At 38.9% G+C, this 20137-nt stretch overlaps 1 protein-coding gene across 3 annotated transcripts in view; it reads right to left on the bottom strand.

Moving 5' to 3' along the window:
• The window catches only part of igf2bp2a (insulin-like growth factor 2 mRNA binding protein 2a), a 48437-nt gene that overhangs the window by 3830 nt on the left and 24470 nt on the right, over positions 1–20137 (bottom strand). For all 3 annotated transcript variants that reach the window (XM_042002042.1, XM_042002043.1, XM_042002044.1), the window contains 13 exons: positions 18097–18145; positions 15420–15471; positions 13444–13507; positions 12692–12982; positions 12425–12559; positions 8011–8133; positions 5228–5363; positions 3352–3489; positions 2779–2847; positions 1978–2100; positions 1609–1683; positions 1319–1450; positions 791–904 (listed from right to left, as the gene is read on the bottom strand). In XM_042002042.1, coding sequence (XP_041857976.1) covers positions 791–904; positions 1319–1450; positions 1609–1683; positions 1978–2100; positions 2779–2847; positions 3352–3489; positions 5228–5363; positions 8011–8133; positions 12425–12559; positions 12692–12982; positions 13444–13507; positions 15420–15471; positions 18097–18145 — 1501 coding nt within the window. The remainder of the gene's footprint in view (positions 1–790; positions 905–1318; positions 1451–1608; positions 1684–1977; positions 2101–2778; positions 2848–3351; positions 3490–5227; positions 5364–8010; positions 8134–12424; positions 12560–12691; positions 12983–13443; positions 13508–15419; positions 15472–18096; positions 18146–20137) is intronic.

The raw sequence follows: 20137 nt of genomic DNA, 5'->3' as shown, positions 1-20137 counted from the left end.
ATACTCCCCAACCTTCACAACCATACAATAGTTAGTCTCTTTTTCTATCTGAGAGCCAGGATTTGAGAAATTATAAACGGAATATTGTCAAACTTAAGGTTGTTCAGTCTTGACAGGGAACATGTTAAGGGATGTTGTAATGTAGCTTGCTTTTCAAGTGGATCCACTGCAGCTCTAAAACTAGTTGTTTACCAACATTTGTTTTGTTTTGACTTCAACTGAAAAAGTTAAATTGATTACCTCAGTGCCTGTCCTACTGAAATTTGTTTGTGCAACACTTAAGTGAATAAATGCACAATTATCAAACAGCACTTAGAGTATTGTTCGAAATGCATGAATCAGTGCTAATTTGGTGTGTTGTTGCTGCTTACTAAGTTATGAAAAGTTGCTTTAAATTTAAATTAATAATGCTATTAAACCATTAGGTGTATACCTGCTTTATGCTCACAGTCACTTTTGAGCTGTTTAGATTAATTTTAGGGTCTCCACTTTAATTTTTATATAGTTTTTGTGAAACAAATTACAGGGAGAACTGAAAGTTCTTATGAGTAATTCAGCCTGGCAGCAGAGATGATGACTGTCACAAAATGAAAAAAGGAGCACAGAACTAAAAGCAAGACATTGTTCACCATATTTTGTGATCAAACCACAGGTATAGCAGCTAGAGTTGGAATGTCTAATTTTTATGATGCAAGTGCAATTTTAATATCAAATGCAACTCCTCTTTCCTGCAAACGGTTGATGACTGTGTCAGAAAAAGTAAGGACTGTACTGGTTTAGTTTTGTGTACCTGACTGGCAAAGAAATGCCCACTAATTTTCACAAAGACCTCGTCATTCTCATCAGGAGTTTGGTCCCGCGGTACGATGACCTCTGCACTCGTCAGGTTCTGCAGCTCATTAACCTGAAACACAGACAAAGTTGAGAGGTTAAGATCTGGCCTTGGATTTCACCTCCAGCTTCACTTACAAAACACAGGCATTACTTATTGACAGTCAAAGTATCACATTTACAGCACTGAGGCACACTTTGATGAAGCCACAACAAAAGGTGCCATTTGACGCGAAGCACTTTTCATGATAATTTCACTGGGTCACAACATTCTTTGGAAAATATAATTAGCTTATTTCAATTTTTTTTAAAGTTGCTGGGCTTCTCCTAAAAAATAAACTTCTAACCACAATCCTCTGGAGACCTATAACAATTTTGATTAGTTATTACATTTGGCCTTCATTTTCAAAATAGTTATTAAAATTCCACAAGTGAAAGAATACAGTTTGAGTAAATGTGAAACAAATGTAAAAGTGTATCTGCTCACCGTCTTGCCACCTTTGCCGATGACCCTGCCAGCTGCAGTTGAGGGAACCTTGATGTGCGTCTCCAGTTTGACCTCCTCCTTTGCTGAGAAGAAGTTCTCCTCTTTCAGCTTCCCAAATATCCGGCCCTGGGCCTGGAATACAAAGGAGGGTATGAGGCAAGGAGAGACTGGGGAAGATGAGGACACACAGTGATCAAGTGCTGTTTACTATAATATGTGTCACAAATAGTTTCATGAGAAAAAATATAAGGGGGGGGGGGGATATTTGCATATTTAGTTGGTGGCTGTACCTTAAACTGAGCTTCTGGAGTTCCAGTAATGATGACCATCCTTTCAGTGACATCTGGGCTCTCAGCTGGGGCAATCTGGTGTGTGCATAGAGAAATGTGTGAGATTAACATTTCTTTGGCTAATTTCATCTGATGTGAATTCCTGGAAAGAATTTAACCACCCAATCATCTGATATTCTGAGTCATCCCTCTTTTTCATTATGAAAACTGCCTTAAATGGCTGGACAAATTGCAGCTGACTCAGTTGGTATTCATTTCCATCCTAATAATGGCTGCTTAATGATTGATGAGAAGCATATTTGTAGATTCAACTCCACAAGGTAGTCTTAGCCACTTTTTTACAAATTCTCTCTCTTCTTTCAAACCTACCTTGATGGAAGCTCCGGCAAAGTGGGCAAGTTGTTTGATGTGCTGGCCCTTCTTGCCTATCAGGGCCCCGACTGCCTGAGTTGGAATAAAGAGGTAGACAACCTCCTGTTCTGGAGCCTGTTGCTGAACAAAGTACATGCACACACACAGAGAGTAAGAGAGAGAGAGAAACATAATTTACACTAGTTTTCATAAACTGTTGGTGGTGGCAGAGCAAAATGCTCAGAAATTGCTTTGAAGTGCTACAAAAACATTGATTTTACCCATCAGATACTTGAGGAACAGCTGAAAACATTGACAACACATCAAAGAAAAGTGAAATTAAGCTCCTGTCAAGGCTTTTCACTTTTGTTTACGTTGCTTTCTGGTAGTGTCTGAATGGAATATATGCCTACCAGGGTTGATGGTTGCCCTCTGTTTTTATTTTTCTTAGCATGGTAACACATGTACTTGAGGTTTATGAAGTGAATTTTTATGAGCCACGGGATAACTTTGGGCTGAGAAGTCCCCTTCCAGAAATATTTGTGGTGTACTGGTGACTGGGCGATGGGAAGCATAAATGCCAGAATCTCTGTTTGACACAGACACTGACTGAGAAGCTATTTACATCTCTTATATATACTTTGGTCTTTCTTTATCAACTCTGCAACATGATTTATAACTTTAGAGTTTAACTGGCATAAATTAAACTTTTTTCCTTTTTTTTATTAGTAAAATGACTCACTAGAATCACAACAAATAAGAAATGAGTTGAAACCACCAAAGGAACACTGACTATAGTGCAGATTAGAGGGAACATACTGAGTGCTGGTGGGGGATGGCACTTGCTGGAGAAACCCCATACAGGCCACTGAGATGTGAAGAGTGACTCTGAAAGCGAAGTGACAAACAGGCCGATCAGATGGTATGTAAACAAACACAAACATACACATTTAACAGACACATGCACAAACACAAGACAAGCTCTTATTAGAGGGAATTTCAAGGCATAAACTCACAATGAATCACACACTGATCTTATTGACTATGAAGCACGCAAATACATTCTCACATGCTGTCTCACACCACTTAGGCCCGCCCTCGCCAAGTGATGAGTGGAGACTTTGTTTAAAAGACAAACTGACTCATCTCTGGAAATGATGGGGGAATTCTGTTTCAAACTGTGTACAACATCATGCATGAAGATCTGAGTCAACACTGCACTGTTTTTGTAACAGCATTTAGGGGGACCTTGATTTGCAATCTGCTGGAAAAAAAAAACCTACCTCTTCAAAACTAATCCATGCAGCTGAGTGGATAAAACCAGCTGCAAAGAGGCAGACTTTTTTTTTCTCATGAAATCTTTTATGGTGTCTGTGGAAAAAGACAACTCACTAAGAATGGGTTGTATCCTGCTGTTGTCACAGAGGGCACTGCACCACGTGGTCCAGCAGCAGGGGGCAGCACCGGCAGACCAGAGGAGAAGATGCCCAGAGAGTTGAGGTTCAAGCCTGGGATCAGGTTGGACTGTTGCTGTGTAGAAAAAAAGGAGCCAAGGTAACGTTAAGTTGAGCGATTTACTTGCATTATTTGAAATTTTCTCTTTTTTTTTCTTTTTAAAATTTCTTTTAATATGAATCACAAATCTTAACCTGAATATTAAAGACACTCGTGTACTATATCCTGCTGCAAGAGAATGTTGCCCACAGTAATAGTCAATCATAAATTAAAAGTAAAAATACTGCCTGGTTCCAATTTTTAAAATTGAAGTATTGGCACTTTCACTATCTAATTGATTAATATATTTGGATTTTACATGGTTGTTAAGAGTAAATAAATAATCTTATGTTAAATTCCATTAGAAGAAAATTTCCTCAAATAATGATTAGTATTAATCAATTTATGACATTTTATTTTAGCAAATTTTATTCATCAGTCAAAAATTACAAATAAGTGAAACAAAAGAAAGAAAGAAAACAATCACTACCAGAGAGCAGGACAAATATATTTAATAAAAGTATAATAGGTGTAATATCTGTGAAAGTCAAACTCAATCCTTTCATTTGTCAGCTGCTAACATCAAAAAATTAATATAAGCTTCCCTAACCCTTCATATATCAACAGTAAAGAACTGATCAGTAGTTATTTTTGTTCATTATAATATCTGTCACCTGGGGTTATTAGTGTGTACACTGTCCTTTTACAGTTCTCACACTAATGTTTTAAACTTATATTTAGTTTACTTACTGTTCAGTTAAATTATCATTTCAAACCATCAAAACCATATACATATACTTTCTTAAACGTTATTTAATCTTACTTTAACCTGGAAAAAAATCCACTTAGATCAAACAACGTGAAAGAAAAGTAAGAGAGATTATGTAAACAAATAAATAAATAAATAAATAAAATGACGCTGATACACGGCAAGCTGTCTTCTTTTCTCATTTTTACTTCCTTGATCCCTGAAAGCTTTGTGTAATATCCACAGCATTACGCTAGATGGCCGTACCGGCTTACTGTAGAATCAACGCTCATCCAGGCAGTTGCCAGGAAAGCTCATACAAGCTAAAGCAGTTCAACAGCATGCCATTTCTGCGCATATACCTAATCTCAGTGAAGGAGAAACTCCTGAACTAATGTGGCTATAAAAAGTAGTCCTTAAAACAAAAACAAACAAAAAAAAAAAAGTAGATACAAGTTTTTTGTGTCTCTTCATGAGTTATGGTGACTCCTATCAATGATCATCTTCACTGTTTATACAATCACTTTATCAGTGTTCATCTTTGCATATGTGCAGCACACACTGTGTGAAATCCTCAGTGCTTCTCTTCGTCTGAGGTTGACCTCAGTGGCTGCAGCACAGGTGATGTCATCTGTCAGTATGAAAGAGGAGCTGGGTTAAAGAGCAGCCTACAGATATCAGATGGATGCTGGGAAACGCAGTATGCTACCGCAGGAACACAGACTCACACAGCAGGGAAGTGAACGTGAGTCAACGGCTCCTCACACACACACACACACACACACACACACTGCGCTCAAACACTCGACTCACTGATGAGCTATTCAGCGATCATTTACTGTTATCCGTTTACCAAGCTGGCCTTACTAATGCCACCGGTAACACGCACTGAATGGGAAGGCAATATTATCCCACTGTTTATCATTACTCCTCTCTGTCATTCACCTGTCAGTCTGTGTGAGTCACCTTACGATCATAGCCACACACACGCATGAGAACCAAGAGGTATGCAGATGGGAACCTTACATTTATAGCAGCAATATCGTTTTCGTAGGCTTCCCTCAGCTTCTTCATGATCTCCGCCTCAGCTTTACAACAAGCCTCCAAGCTACCCTTCACCGTAATGGTCCTCTCAGGGTTGTAAATGGTTAAGTCTTGTAACCTGCAAGGGAGACCCCATACACACACACACACACAGGTAAGCACTGTATATGGAAATGCTCAACCAGAGGGGACTCACATTCTGCACACATATTTTCCCAAAAGAATTATCAAAAGTGAAAACACCAGAGGCTGAAACATTTTGGCTGTGACTTTAAATTAACTAGTCTCCATTAAAACTAGTAATACCATTAAAATACCAATAATACTATGTATAAATATACAGTAATGAGATTAAATTTTACATAAAATAAAAGATAATTACAGACAGAAAACCGAAATTACAATAAAAATTTGTCTCACTTTGAAGCAAGATGTTCATATGGTCATCTGCACTAATTGTAATGTTAGGATCTTCTTCAATTTGTATTTAACTTCACTTGTGTGTGTGGGGCCAGGGAGCTCTATGGAGCACTGTGGACTTAAGAGACTTGGTCCCAGGAAGAGGAAGTTTTAAATAGTCAGTGCCTGTTTGGTCAGGTATCTGTCAATGTTTTCAACAAAACTTAAATTTTCAGGAAAAAGAAATGGTGACTGTTCTAATAATAATGCATTCCAAATTAATAAGATGAACTGTAGATGAATTCTGTTACTGACTGTGCCATGCGAGGCATGCATGTATTAGAGCCACAGTGGCCTTATATGAGAGCTGAAGGACTGCCCTCCTGGCAACCCTGTTCTGACCCACCTGAAGTTTGTGGAGCTGTCTCTGTGATGCAGAGATATGACTGTGCAATGCTCTAGGTCAGGGCTACTCAATTCGAATTGAGTAGTCCTGCTCTAGGTGGCACAGGACCAGAAATTTAACCACTTTCTTAGCGACAAACGTGGGGATTTATGCCACACATGTCCTCGTTATTGCAATCCTTTATCCATTTTTGCCACTATAACATTGATGTGTGCAGACCAAGACGAGTGAAAATCCAAAGCAACACCTAATAATTTAGTTTGCTTCAGTTTAAGCCGACTGACTAACAGGTTTAGCAAGTTGTCATTTGTTATTTTAGATTTGGCACCAAAGATAATGGATGCTGTTTTTATTCTATTTGGGGCCAATTTATTTTACTGTATTCATTCGCGCACTTCCACCAAATCAAAGTTAAGTAAATGTGATACATATTCAGCTGGTTTTGGAGCACAGTACAAGGCTGAGTCATCTGCATACATAACCACAGTTGAACAAGGTAAATCATTAGTAAAAATGGAATATAGGAGAGGGCCAAGGCAGCTGCCTTGAGGTGTGAGTATATTTGAATCACAAACTTTAGCTAAGTAAGGACATTCATGTTTTCGTAATTTTAAGGCTTACTTTTAGCACCATATCAGAGATACTGTAGCCTTCCCAGAGCAATTATGACTTAGATGTTAATACAAAAGCCAGAAACTAGCACATACAATGGTTTGTAGCCCACTAGCCATAACTAAGATAACCTTGGTGACATCATCAGAATTATTTTCTTTTCAAAGCCTCTCTAGAGACACATCTAGAAGACATTTTGCACCCGGCTTCACAGGCTGAGTACTCAGCGTGACAACAGAACTGACCTTTCTGTGTAAAAATGTGTGAAGAGTGTCTTAAAACAAGTGCAGTAAGATCGGGATGAGAACGAGTATGGTGGCAGGAGTACACAGATAAAATGGATTCATCCATCAAAGAAAGAAATCACTGCAACAATTCATTTAGAAAGAGCTGAATTGTGTCTAAAGGCCTTGGAATGAAAATCTGTTGCCCCAAATGTTGGTGACACATTCAGAAACACTGACATTTACTTGCATCAAAATACAGTTTTTCAATCTCACCTTTACAAGCAGGTAACCTGACCAGGGCACAAGTGAACACCAGTCTGAATAGTTGGCTACACAAATCAAAGAAGTTATCTCCCCATGAACTATTTCTCTTAAATGTTATAAAAACGCTAACATGTCTAGACATTCAAAAGAAAGAAACAATCTATTCTCTTTCTACGGCTCTGGATATACTGCTTGCTTTTTTTCCTTCTTTATAAAAGGTACCTTCCCCTTGTCTAACTCCACTGCTGTCTCTCCTTCTCAAGGCTCATTACGTCCTCAGAGCTCACGAAGACAGAGCAATTCTTTAGCTCCAAATGAAAGAAGGTTGGTGAGCTCAGTCAATTAAATGGGGTAATCACCTTTTCTCTAATATCATGTACTGAGGAGGAGGTGGTGTAATCAACTCTTCACGTTTGCTCTCTAACAACTCAGTTAAAGGGACATTGTGTAACTTTTTTGTTGTTTACTGGCCAAAATTAATGTCTATCATTATAAATGTGTTTTTTTTTAGTGTTGTTGAGGTTTTTGGAATCCTGGCGGCTAGCGTTGTTGCAATACGTGTTTCAGAAATGGAGGGCTAGAATGCACTATACATTAAAATGTGATACACAATTCCAAAGTTAGATGGAATTAATTCCTACACATTGTCCCTTTAAGTGAAACCACATACTGAGAAGTTAATGGGTATGCAGAAAGGAGAGCGTGGCAGCAAGAAATCCAAACAACTGCCTTGTTTGTCATTTGGTTGAATTGGCAGTAGTCAATATGTTGGGATTTGGAATGATCAATGATCCTGAAACAGTTACACATGTAGGTACATACTCCAGCGTAAGAGCAGCATGAGACAGGCAACTTACGAGGAGATGGTTATCTTGGTCCCTGTTTCCTCCTCAATCTTCTTCAGGTTGCGGCCCTCCTTCCCGATCAGCCGACCCACAAGGCTGTTGTGGGCAAGGATTTTCAGAGGGATATCCTCCGTCCTGCACACACAGAAACACACACAGGCACATCAATCATGTAGGATGATGGAGGACAACTTCTACTGAGTGATGTTGATGTGTGGGGAAAGTTATGGTGTGATGAGGATGTGGACAGCTGCAAGGGAGGAAAATGTCTACTATAAATACAATGTCAAGACACAAATCCTCTTTGTGATGAGTACATAGCATAAATTGTTCATCTCTTTATATTGTTTACAGAAACAGATCAGCTTTAAACTGTTTTGGTCCTGGCTCAAAAGTTGTGTGTTCACTGATCCCTTTAGTTTATAGCCACCAAAATACTGCTGCAGAGACAACATCTCAGAAAATGCTTTGTTAAAGAAGACAAAAAAAAGTGAACAGAAAAAGTCATTTTCAGAATGTGTAGCTGGTGGTACAGCGTTCTGCATCATTCCCTTTTTACAAATATAATCTTCCTTTTAATCATCAAAATAAAAAGGTAAACAAAAATGTTAGCATTATAATAATTATAGTCTAAAACATCAAGCGGATATTTCTGAAAAAAACCTTGTCAGTTGGAAGTGAATCAAGGAATATAATTAGATTAATTAAAAAAAATGAACAAGCCCCAGTACCAAAACATGATAAAGTAAAGCCCTGATTTATTTGCTGCATGTCTACATTGAAGCTCATTTATCTGGCTGTTGAAGTTGGTAGATTTAAAATTATTCAGGAGTAAAAATAAAAAAAAAGATGTATAGTCTAATTTAAAAAAAATGAAAGGTGAATCATATTTTCTATTGTTATGTTTAATAGAGGTAATTTTTCATGACTTTGAAAAAACCATTAAGTATTAAGGAGAAGAAATAAATGGTTGAATCATTTTTATTTTTGTATATACCTGCAGTCTGCAATTTGGGGAAGAGGAGGCAGGATTTAGTTTCATGACTAAGAACTCAGACTTTCTCATGGTCTGCACATTTTATTTTGAAAATAGATTTTATCATTTTTACACTATTGATTGAAATTGTAAATCAGATATGTAGAGTTGCATGATACAATAATATAACTTCATTCACACATACACCGTAGAGTGATAAATATTCAGCTGTGTTGCTTTAAAGTGCAGATGGTGTGTTTATGGTTACTGAAACAGTAAGAGTGTAATTTCAGCGTTATCTGTATTTCTGCTTTGTCTGGCAATTGCAGGTTGTGAATGTGAATTAAGGTTGTGGTGGGGTGTGGTGGAGGGTTGCCAGATGCTGGGGGTTTGTTTTGGGCTGGGTCACACACATGGTGGTGGTCGGAGTGTGCGTGTGCAAGGGGAGGGGGTCTGGACATGCTATAATCTCTAAGTATAGATCTATCATGCAGGGTGAAATTAGTTTGGGTTGAACTGTTAGGGGATGACAGTGGTGTGTGGGTTTGGAGGCCAACTTCAGTGGTTTAGGTTTCAGCGGATGAAGACTGGGTGAAATTACAGGGTGGAAGGGGACCGGGGCAACAGGTTCACAACTACAGTTGTGGCACCTGGGCGGAACAGCTTGGTGTTGTTTAGTCAACAAACTGTAGAGGTGGGGATATTATTGTAACTTCTGACAGCTGGATTATGAATGTGACTGACTAAAATGGATTACACCAAATTACTTGTTGCTTAAAAAAAAGGCAAAAAACTATTTATTAAAGCAACTTACAGCAAACGCATTCAGTCAGACAAATAACCAAAGCAGTTTTTCATACAAATGTTGGGTTTCACGATTGTGTAACTGCATTTCAAGAAATATTTTCATGTGTTCTTTCAGTTTACTTTCTCACTATCTTTGCAAGAGATGAAGAAGACTGACATCCCTCATGTTAGTACATGACGGTATAGCCAGAAGCCATTTAGCTTAGCTTAATATAAAAACAGGAAATAAAAGGGATTTTTTCCTGACACTGATAAATAAATCTGAACTTTAGAAGGGCTGATATGTAGATTTATTTCTTTGAGGGGAAAAAAGCGTCTCATAATCACATTGTGTGAATCCTGGATTGAATTTGCTCATTTTGCTCTATTTGCTCTATTAAGTTTTCACTACGACAAGAAAGGTTTTGATGATAAAAAGCATGAAAAACAGGCAATAAAAAAACTCATAATATTCGTGCTTTGGACAGTGCTAAAGTCTTGAGTCACTTATGCCTTTTGTTGCTTACTGCCAGGAGAACTGGGAATAGGTGCAGCAGTTTATTGGAGTTTGAACAATTCTAACAAGTTCTAAATTCACCATTTTGTTTTTGTTTTTTGTTTTGTTTGTTTTGTTTTTTGTTTTTTTTTTCATTATTTACCAGTTTTATTCTTCAGTACAATCTTAATCTTCTTAGACAAGCTTTTTTGTAACTTCTTTTTTTAGTGAGTTTTAGAGTCCAATTCTGAAGAAGCTTCAGTGTACTGCATACGAACAGCAACAGGTCCTCTTTCTGGTCTTTGCTAGATTTTTTCCGATTGTTTTTAAAGATGTCACATTCAGATAGTGCTCATCTGCTACAGTTAGCTTTTTAGGCCTACCAATTCTTCTTTTGTCCTCCACTAATCCAGTTTCCTCACATTTTTATGAGAACACACCATGCTAAGATATGCCTTTAGATAAAAGGGATTACTTACTAAAGCTCTAAATTAATCGTCTTGTTAAGGCAAAAACAAAATTTTGTTGTAACAACAAGATCCAACTAAACAGGCCAGCATAGGCTGAGGTGGTACAGCAGGTTGTCCAATGACTGGAAAGTTGGCTTTGGTGCCTTTGAAAGTGCTAAGTCTAATCCATTATTTTTAAAAGGAAAATAAACAATATTAAACTAAAGAAATGTAAAACAAATCTGCATTTTTCTGACAGGCTGCTGTATCTTAGTGCCCAAAGATGCTTTAGGCATTTCATCCCTTTAGTTGGGGGCTTTTTGAATTTTTGAATGGTTTATTAGTCTGTGTTAAATGGCTTAATCCTTCAAATTTCTCTGTACAGGTACAATACAATAGTCAAGCAATGTAAAAGTCAGGTATAGTGACTGGACTAAAAAAATGTAAAAAAAAAAACAAACAAAAAAAGAAAACACAGGTGAATTTCCACAGAAAAACTTTGCTAGACCTTTAGAAAGCCTGAGAAACTATTGTTCAGGACCACTCTAAAAACTGCAAGAAAATGTGGCTCCTTGGAAGCAGCAATGAAAAAATTTGTTTTGACTCAACACTTAAGCACAATACTGTATAATTCACAACTTTGTTCATGAAAGAGCTTGATATAATATATTTTCTAGTCAAATGAAAGGCATGTGAATGCACACAATGGTGCACAAATGCAAGTGTAACCAGTGAATTTCAGCATTGTGCTGGTTATTAAATTGCTGTGATACAGTGTGATCTCTTGGAGAAACCGTCTCCATTTAATCTCTGAGGATAAAAAAGAAAAAGAAAATTTAATCTAGGGACAAAGAACCCCTGAATATTTCTCCACAACATCAGTATGTTAGGACTGTCATATTATCAGACATTGTTTTGTTGAGAGAAATAAAAATTCACAAAAAAAGTATAAGAAACAATAGGATAGATTGGGATAACAGAATGAATAAATGATTATGGCACCCACCCCTTCTCAGGAGAATTGTTCAAAAGCGTAGGGGGTATGGGAGCTTAAGGAATTTATAGGTCCCAGGAAGAAAGAAATAGGAAGGAGGGGGTATAACTTAAAGTGAAATACAGTGATCTTTAGAGATATCTTCTGGTTTATTAATACCTAAACAAATTTTGTGTAATTATAAACCAGAAAGTTAAGTATGATGTTCTGTCATGTCTCATATTACACAAACTAAAAGACTGTGCAACATTTTCACCTTTAAAATTTTCCTTCCTCGGAAAGAATCTAGATAACATAAAGCTGCTCGATTCTAACAAAACAAATAAACACAGACAAACAGCACTTTACACCGAGCAGAAACAGAGCTTAAAAGGTGCAGTGTCTTGTTAAAAGTGTCAAACTCAATGAGATTTGTTGGCCTGGCCTCTAAAATGCTAATCTGTGTTCACGTGTTGGTCTATGTGAGTGTGCACAATGTTTACTGTGTTAGTGGTCCAAGCCACTAACAGAATGCACAGTGAGATTTAAAGGTGTGTATGCAGGTCAAAGGATAAGATTATAGCCCTGCAGACATTGCGGCTAATCTCCCGATGGGATTGTATACGTTTCAGGCCCCGCATGAAAACATTTACATGCAACCTCAAGAATTTGTGGGAGTGTGGGAGGGTGTGTATGTAGGCGTAGGGGGTAGGGCGGGGACCGGGGTTGAGTGTGTTGAGGCTCACGTCTTGGTCTCATTGGCCTCCTTCTGCATGATGTCCAGAATCATGCGACAAGCAGAGGAGCAGCCCTCAGGTGTTGAGTGAATGGTGATGGGTTTTTCTGCTGCACCTGCATTTTCCTTCCGGTGAATATCCACCCTGAGATGTGGAGATTGTAGTGCATTATTAAAGTATACAGTTTTAGTGAAAAACAGAGATTAAATTCAAGACAGGATAATTAAAACAAAACAAAATCTGAAACATTTAAAACCTTTAGTTATAAAAGCTTACTTGGACTGTGTTTGTTTGGTGACATTCTTAATGGTGAGGCCTTCCTTGCCAATGATGGCTCCCACAAATTGAGTAGGCACGAGCATACGCAGGGGGAAGTCGTGTTGCCTGGGGCGTGGTGAACCGAAGCCTCCTGACGGCCCAGGCTGAGAGGCGCCCTGGTCCCGGGATGTTCGACCTCCACGCCGTGTACGGGAACCCTGGACGGGTGGAGCAGCATCCATGTCCATGATATACGACACCTTGAATGAGTAGTCGTCGAACTGGTGTCCTGTCAGCTTCTCAATGGCTCTGGTTGGAGGAAGAAAGGGAGGAGCAGGAAGTGTCATGAGAGGAGAGGATATATCAGACTAAGTCATCAGGATACAGCTTCTGCAATAGTTTTTGAGAGGCACTACTGTTTGTTTACAGTAGTGCACTTTATCCTCATTTATATACTTCACTCATTGTGCCAAGAGATGAAAAAGTCTTAAACTTAAGATGACTGGTTTAAAAAATCAGTTTCTAATAAATAACATGTTAGCTACATAAGGACAGATAGCTGACAGAAAGAGATGTATTTTTAAAAATGCAAGAACCTCCTTAAGTGTCACCATATTCTAATATGTTTACATAAAAGTCTGTTGTTCTAAAAAAAAATCCTGTTTAGTTCACAGATTAACTGACCCTGCTCAGACCTTCATGGTATACACACAAAATTTTGTTTTATTTTAGGTACTGATCTCATCATTATCACTATTTGTGCTGCTTACACTTTAGCTTCCTCCTTGGTTGCGTATGTAACATTCACCACTGCTGTTTCTGTATCAGTGTTCACTGTGAGACAAGACAGGGAGAGAAAAGAAAAAGAGAACATGTGATACAGAAAACAAAGGTTTACATGCACTTAGCAGGTCTTTGTCATTGCTGTAGGTGAGTCGGACACACGTCCAGGTTCCTGTGGCGACCCTGAGAGCCGCTTGTCGGTGTGAATCCATTACAGCCATCATCACACTGGCCCCACTCCAGATCCTGCTGGTTCCTCTACTGACAGGAGCTGTTTAACACAATAGCCTCTCTACCACTTGCACAAAAACGGATTTTTGTTGGATTTAACAGCCTAAAAAAGAAAGCAACTGCTAATCAAAAGCAATAATGTGCACAACAAGATGCACCTTGGCAAGATTTATGGTTCTGCGTTATTACATGAACACGGAGCAGCACTGAGGATGTTATTCCTGCTGGCATTATGCATCCTTTAATATACTGAACTGTAGAGCGATGTTCATGAAGAATCTGTTGTGCAGCTTTAACTGAGTGATTAATTAGATAAACATTTTCAAAAATTTTGATGCTGGACTGTTGTGATAAAGACAAATTGATGGCAAACAATATTGATACCTGCAGTCCTTTATATAAAAAATAGCATATACTGTATGTTTCAGAAATCATATATTTTATTTATTTTACATTCCATTTAGCACACACATTGTGCATGTGTTATACTTCTTTCCATTTCAGTGAAGACAGCAACAGTAATAATGGTGGGAAAATAAGACTATTTTCTAGGTGCTAAAAATTTCCATTGTGGGCTTCTATGTTGGAAGCGGCATCAAAAATGAGCACAATCATCGGTGAGTAAAAGTGAAAATCAGCAGGTTTGGAAGAGTTAAATCCAGTGAGAGCGCCCAGCTGGCTTAGAGAGCTTGAGTGGGCAGAGCCTGGCAAAGTGCCCGACACCGGCACTCACAGCCAGCTCTGGACCGCTCCGCCCCTGCCCTGCCCTGCCCCGCCACAGGCAACCTGCACCATGCCACACACAGACATGGGATTTCTCCAAAAAGTCATCCCTGAAATCAGACCGCGCCGAGTCAGGTGGGGAGAAGGGACAGGAGGCGGGAAGACACGAGGCTGGACAGAGACCGCAACCAGAGCAAGGTGGCTCTGTTGATTATTCACAGCAACTAGCGATGTTTGAAGAGCCAAGCTGAGGATTGGAGAGGAGAAGAGGAAACCCTGCGCTGGTGTTTGGTTGAGAATGAAGCGGTTTTTTCTTACAGCAGCTTCTGGGAAAGTCGGAGTGGAGTCATTTCTCCACTTGGTTTTCTTTTTGCACCTGTCATTACTACAGTGGGTGGTAGCTGGTCTTGGCTGTTTTAATACAGAGACAAGAATTTGTGTGTTTGTGCCAAAATTTGTGTCTGTGTGTATTTGTAGCTGCATGTCTCTACTACTGCTGGCTTCCCTGCACAAACACACATGCACACACCTCATCAGACAGTGCAAAAGCTTCACCACAGGCGCCTTCAGTGTCATCCCCCCTCGCCACGAAGCAGCTCCACAAAAGAGATGCAACACCCAAACATGAATAGGCATAAACACACACACAGACACATTACTGCTGGATGTCTGCCATTTCTACCCACTTCAATCCATACACTTAAGCGGAGGGGACCCTTGGTGGTAGGCATTGCTTATTACAGAGGCTGCATGTAATTCAAGAGCTCACGTGTCCAGGTCAAACTTATACACACAGAGACAAACGGGATGATAAAGACTGATTCATATGCAGAGATAGGTTATGTTTAGATAAAAGATGTGTGGGATGATGATAATGAGGAAGAGAAATCACATGGGGACTTGACTCACTGGGAGGTCTGTGTGTGATGTTAAATAGACACATATGCATTAAACACTCAGAGTAAAATGAACATGACACACGTGGCAAACAGAGAGAGGCGTTCTGTACCTTGTTCCACGTTCTCTACAGTACCATACTGAGCTAGAAGGCCGTCCAAAACCTGAGGGAGACACAAGAGTTTAAGTAGGAAGACAAGAACACAAGCACAGTAGCACACACACACATACACACACAGCTTTGGTGCTACTAGAGTATTTATGTGGCAATGTTATGAATGATAATGTACCGCACAGAAGTGATAAAGATTCAAGGTGAAATAAGAACTTTATATTAAAGCAAAAAAAAAAAAAAAAATCACTTTCTTTTTATTGCTCTTTTGGCAGCATCTTCCCAAAACAGTACCAGATTGGTCAATCCGCCTCACTAACTTTATCTTGATGTCCACATATTAACAGCTGAAAGGCACAACTTTCCCTAAATATTCAGCTGCATTTGAGTACAAAGTGATGAGTCTCCAAAGGGTGCTACTGGTGCAGACTTGCCTGGAAAAATAGCACCTATAATCACAGTTAAAAGTTTAGAGTGTTGACAGAATGCTGGTATGTTTCACAGATGAGACAAGCTGTAGTTATACAATAATTAAAAAACCGGAACAACAACAAATCGTTCAATTATCTAGCGTGGAAGACGCTAATAGATTCATTCAAAACTTTTATACTCCACTATTTGCAATCCTTAAAGATGAATTGTCCATTTACTGCACATTAAAAGCAAGTGAATAAATCAAGAAGTTAAACCATTGCATTAGTGAAAACTGTAAAACTACAGAATAGCTCCAACATACAGGAGTCCAAGTGCAAACTAGGCCTTCCAGCAGTCCAGATCTGTAATCTGCTATAACTATCCCAGACATTCATTCATTAATTTCTTACGTCCACTGTATCCGGCTTATGTATCGGGCTAGAGCTTATGCCAGCTGTCATTAAGAGGGAGGGAGGGTACAGCCTGAACAGGTCATCAGTTCACAACAGTCATAAACAAGGCAAACAAGTATTCACACTCACATCTGTGTTCAATATAGAATCCCTGTTAACCTAACATGCATTTTTCTGTGAAAGGACCTGGAGTACCCAGAGAAAACCTATAAGGGAACATCGTAAAAAATATGGAAACTCCACCCACAATGACCACCTGTGAGATTTGAACCTGCAATGGAGCAACAATACTAACCACCACAACAACATATAAATGGGGCAACATCTAGCCCCATCTGAAGCATTATGAAAAAACGGAAAGAATCACACATCAAGTAAAACTCTACAAACGCATCAGTCTCATCAGTTTGATGCCATTCCGCTTTAATGGAGCTTGAAAGTTTCAAGGTTTAATTTAGAATTTATTCAGACCTGAGGTGCCCTCTAACATGGGAACTGGTATAAACTTATCATCAGGTCTCAGCAGGATAGGACAGGTGTGAGTTATAAATTGTCTGTGATAAATAAAATTCTAGATTTTGGATTATTGTTCTCTGGACATATGGGGAAACAGCTGGCATTGCTGTGTATAAAGATAATGTACACCTAAAACCACAACTAAAGCTTTTTTAACACTGACAATTCAATAAATGGACACAACTGTTAAAAGTCAACCACTGGCTTGTGGACTGTGATTTAGTTGCAACTGACCACATTTGATCAAAAGGTTGGTGTAAAAGGTTGGAGCAAGGGGGGAATCTGACTAAAAGTCATTAGAAAAAATGTATTAAACTTCACTGAATTATGCTAATTTAATATTAATATAATTATATTGCAGATTACATTTTTTATTGGTTTCTTTTTAATAAATGTTAGCAATATGTTAATCTATTCTACTGCTCAAAGTTACATGTGTACACAGTCTCTCAGCTTAAATGTGGAGTCAAAAGATTGATGCTACAGCCCAACCAACTCTCAGCAGATGTTACTAATAAATGTCAATCATAGCTTTTAAAAACGGTGAAAGTCGGTACATTCACAGCAGCTTTTAACCTCAGCAAGTTTGTACAAAGCACTTTAGTTCAATCAGAAATTCTCATTTCCTTAACATACACACACTTGTTTGAGCCAAAGCCGCACTAAAAACACCCCTTTCTTCACTGTCAGTTACACACACACACAAACGAATACAAAAACTGTATAGAAAATCTTTTGCTCGGTTGCATCTTTTTAATGATGCTGATTTGTTTAATGTGAAGCTGTTTATCTTTATTTGTACAGATAAAGTAGGTATACTGACAGAAAAATGTAGCCTATGGTTTCAAAAAGAGCTTAAACATAGAAAAAATAGAGCAGTTTGGTTTGGTTTGGACCTGCCAGCTTTAACTGGATCATTAGAGAAAAAAAATAAACTAACAATTTTTCACAATCAGTCAAACAACAAAACTTTTTTTCCCCACTAATGTTATTATTTCTAATTCCCTGGTGAAAAATACTGAGATCTCGAGTAGCGTACGTGCAGATATATAATCCAAACAGAAATTGGGACTGTTGGCAGGCATGAAGACCGACACTCACACAGAAAAAACTGACTTGGACCCCTGCAAGGTTGCAGATGTTGACATCAGACAGTGTCATCCAGACAGTAACAAACATACACTGACATAAACACATACACACAAACATTTGTGTCTAAAAGGCTGGTGACTCATTGTCAGGAAATTGGTTTATGTGCTTCCTGGTGCTGTTCAACTGGGCATCACTGTATCTTGCACACACACACACATAACACTGACATACAAACAACTGACCTCCCACTGTAGATGAGGGGGAATGTTCCGGATCTGGATCTTCCGACTCCTGCAGAGATGAGAGACACAGACGGAGTGGATTTAACGGACCTGAACCACAAACTCATCCACACACTTACAGTCATCTGTTTACAGCAAGCCCAGCAAACTTCTCTCTATATATAGAGTTCATTTATATACATGTGTGTACACATTTGCCATATCAGCACCTGAAGAGCAGGAACATTTCTGCGGTGAAGGCAGAAACACAGAATCAGACCTGCGGTTCACTGTATGCACATATAATTTGCACACACATCAGTAGGCTGTATCACTGATCAGAGGACTGCTACAGAAAACTAAAGGAAACGTAGGTGTGTGGGGAGGCATTTATTAGACTGCTGGCAACACCATCCTACAAGTGCTTTCTTTACCACTCTCACTATGAGAAGTGGAAGTGACACAAGTGACATGAAAAACTAGATTGTGCTCAGATGGAAACGATGGATTTCCTCATTCAAGCAACGCATTCAACGGATGTGTTTCTGGTTAAATTTTTAAGGGAATATAAGGAACAAGGAGCAACCATACCAACAATTAGATACTGGATCATTTCTTCCAGTTTACTCAATTCAATAACAAAGACATTCAAACATGAGCCCTTGAACCAGCTTTCATCAAATCTTTATTGAAATGAATCAACCACACAGAACATAGTCCCTCCCTGCCTGTTCATCTTGGGATCCTGAGCCTCCACAAAGTCTCCAGTGAGTATGGCACTGCAAACAGCAAAGCCACACAAACCACCCGTGACCACAAGCTGTTAGCAACTACATTAACGTGAGAGAGCCCAGTCCACCTCTGTGGTGACCGCTTGGCTTACGTACTCCAAAAAGACATTTAAGAAGCATTTCAGATGACACAGGAGACTGAAGGATGAAGCTGTAGAAATGCATCCGAGGAGAAATGAGAGGCAATAATGAGAGCTCAGGAGGACTCTCCAAGGGAAACACAAACAAGCGCACACGCATACAGTGTCTTTTCTGCTCTTTGGATCCACATGCTCACACACATGTATCTCAGCTAAATCTGAAGGTCTGGGTGTAAAAGTTAACAGGTCAGAATTTCTCATCTGCAGAGATAAGACGGAAGCTTGCTGGCAGCTGGACATGAATGAACTGACTCTTTCTGATTCTGCTGTTCAAGGACGGACAGAGGAGGAACGCAGTGTCACATGGATTTCTCCTCAATGCTTCTCATCTGTCTGAACTTTCTGCCGTACTGTAGAAACACTGAGAGATAAAGCAACACACCGCTAACACTGATTTTGATGTTGGAATCTGCATGACTTTAACATAAACTTTGAAAAAAAACTTTAAACGTTAAACTTAGAGTAGAATATCTTTCTTTAAGTATAAGTGCTTAATCAGATAAAAAAAAACAAGATGCACCTAAATGCACTAGTAACTTCTGTCACATGTCTCACACAGAGACAAATAATGGACACAAAGGCAAAAAAAAAAAAAAAACACAGTGGGCTGCAAGCTTTCTGTTTAAAGCAAGTTCAGAGTGAGTGGCTTGATCAAAGAGTTCTTTTGGCAACGAGTATCCAAACAAGGGTAAACCGAAAAAAATAAGCCTGTGCACCTAAAGCACATCACCTATTTCCACATAGTAAACAACCTCCTGCTGGCCAAAAGCAGCCAATAGCTAGAATGGCCAACTCAAAACCTCAAAAACAGCCCTGATACTGGCTTTTCTAAGCTACTTTATGTGGAAACTGAAAGCTCTTTTCATTCGGTGTTGTCTGGTTAAATGGCCTGCTAATTCTATGGTCTGCTTCATTGTTTTTGCTAATTAATTATGCCTGCTGTAATCTCGATGTACTAGGCAACATGATGCCAAACTGCAGCATCTCTCAGTGGATTGCCTGTCACATGAGGCAAACTCACAGAGGACAGAGCAGAATTTGATGCAAACTGTTATAATATTATATATTAAAATATTGTCTCAGTAGGTTTGTCAGTGTTAATTTCTTAGTAGTGACCTTGTGTTTAAAAAC

The sequence above is a fragment of the Melanotaenia boesemani genome, chromosome 12 (assembly GCF_017639745.1).
Source record: "Melanotaenia boesemani isolate fMelBoe1 chromosome 12, fMelBoe1.pri, whole genome shotgun sequence".
In the NCBI taxonomy this organism is placed as follows: Eukaryota; Metazoa; Chordata; class Actinopteri; order Atheriniformes; family Melanotaeniidae; genus Melanotaenia; species Melanotaenia boesemani.
The sequence above is the reverse complement of the archived record's forward strand: the minus strand, read 5'-3'. Positions and strand labels throughout refer to the sequence as shown.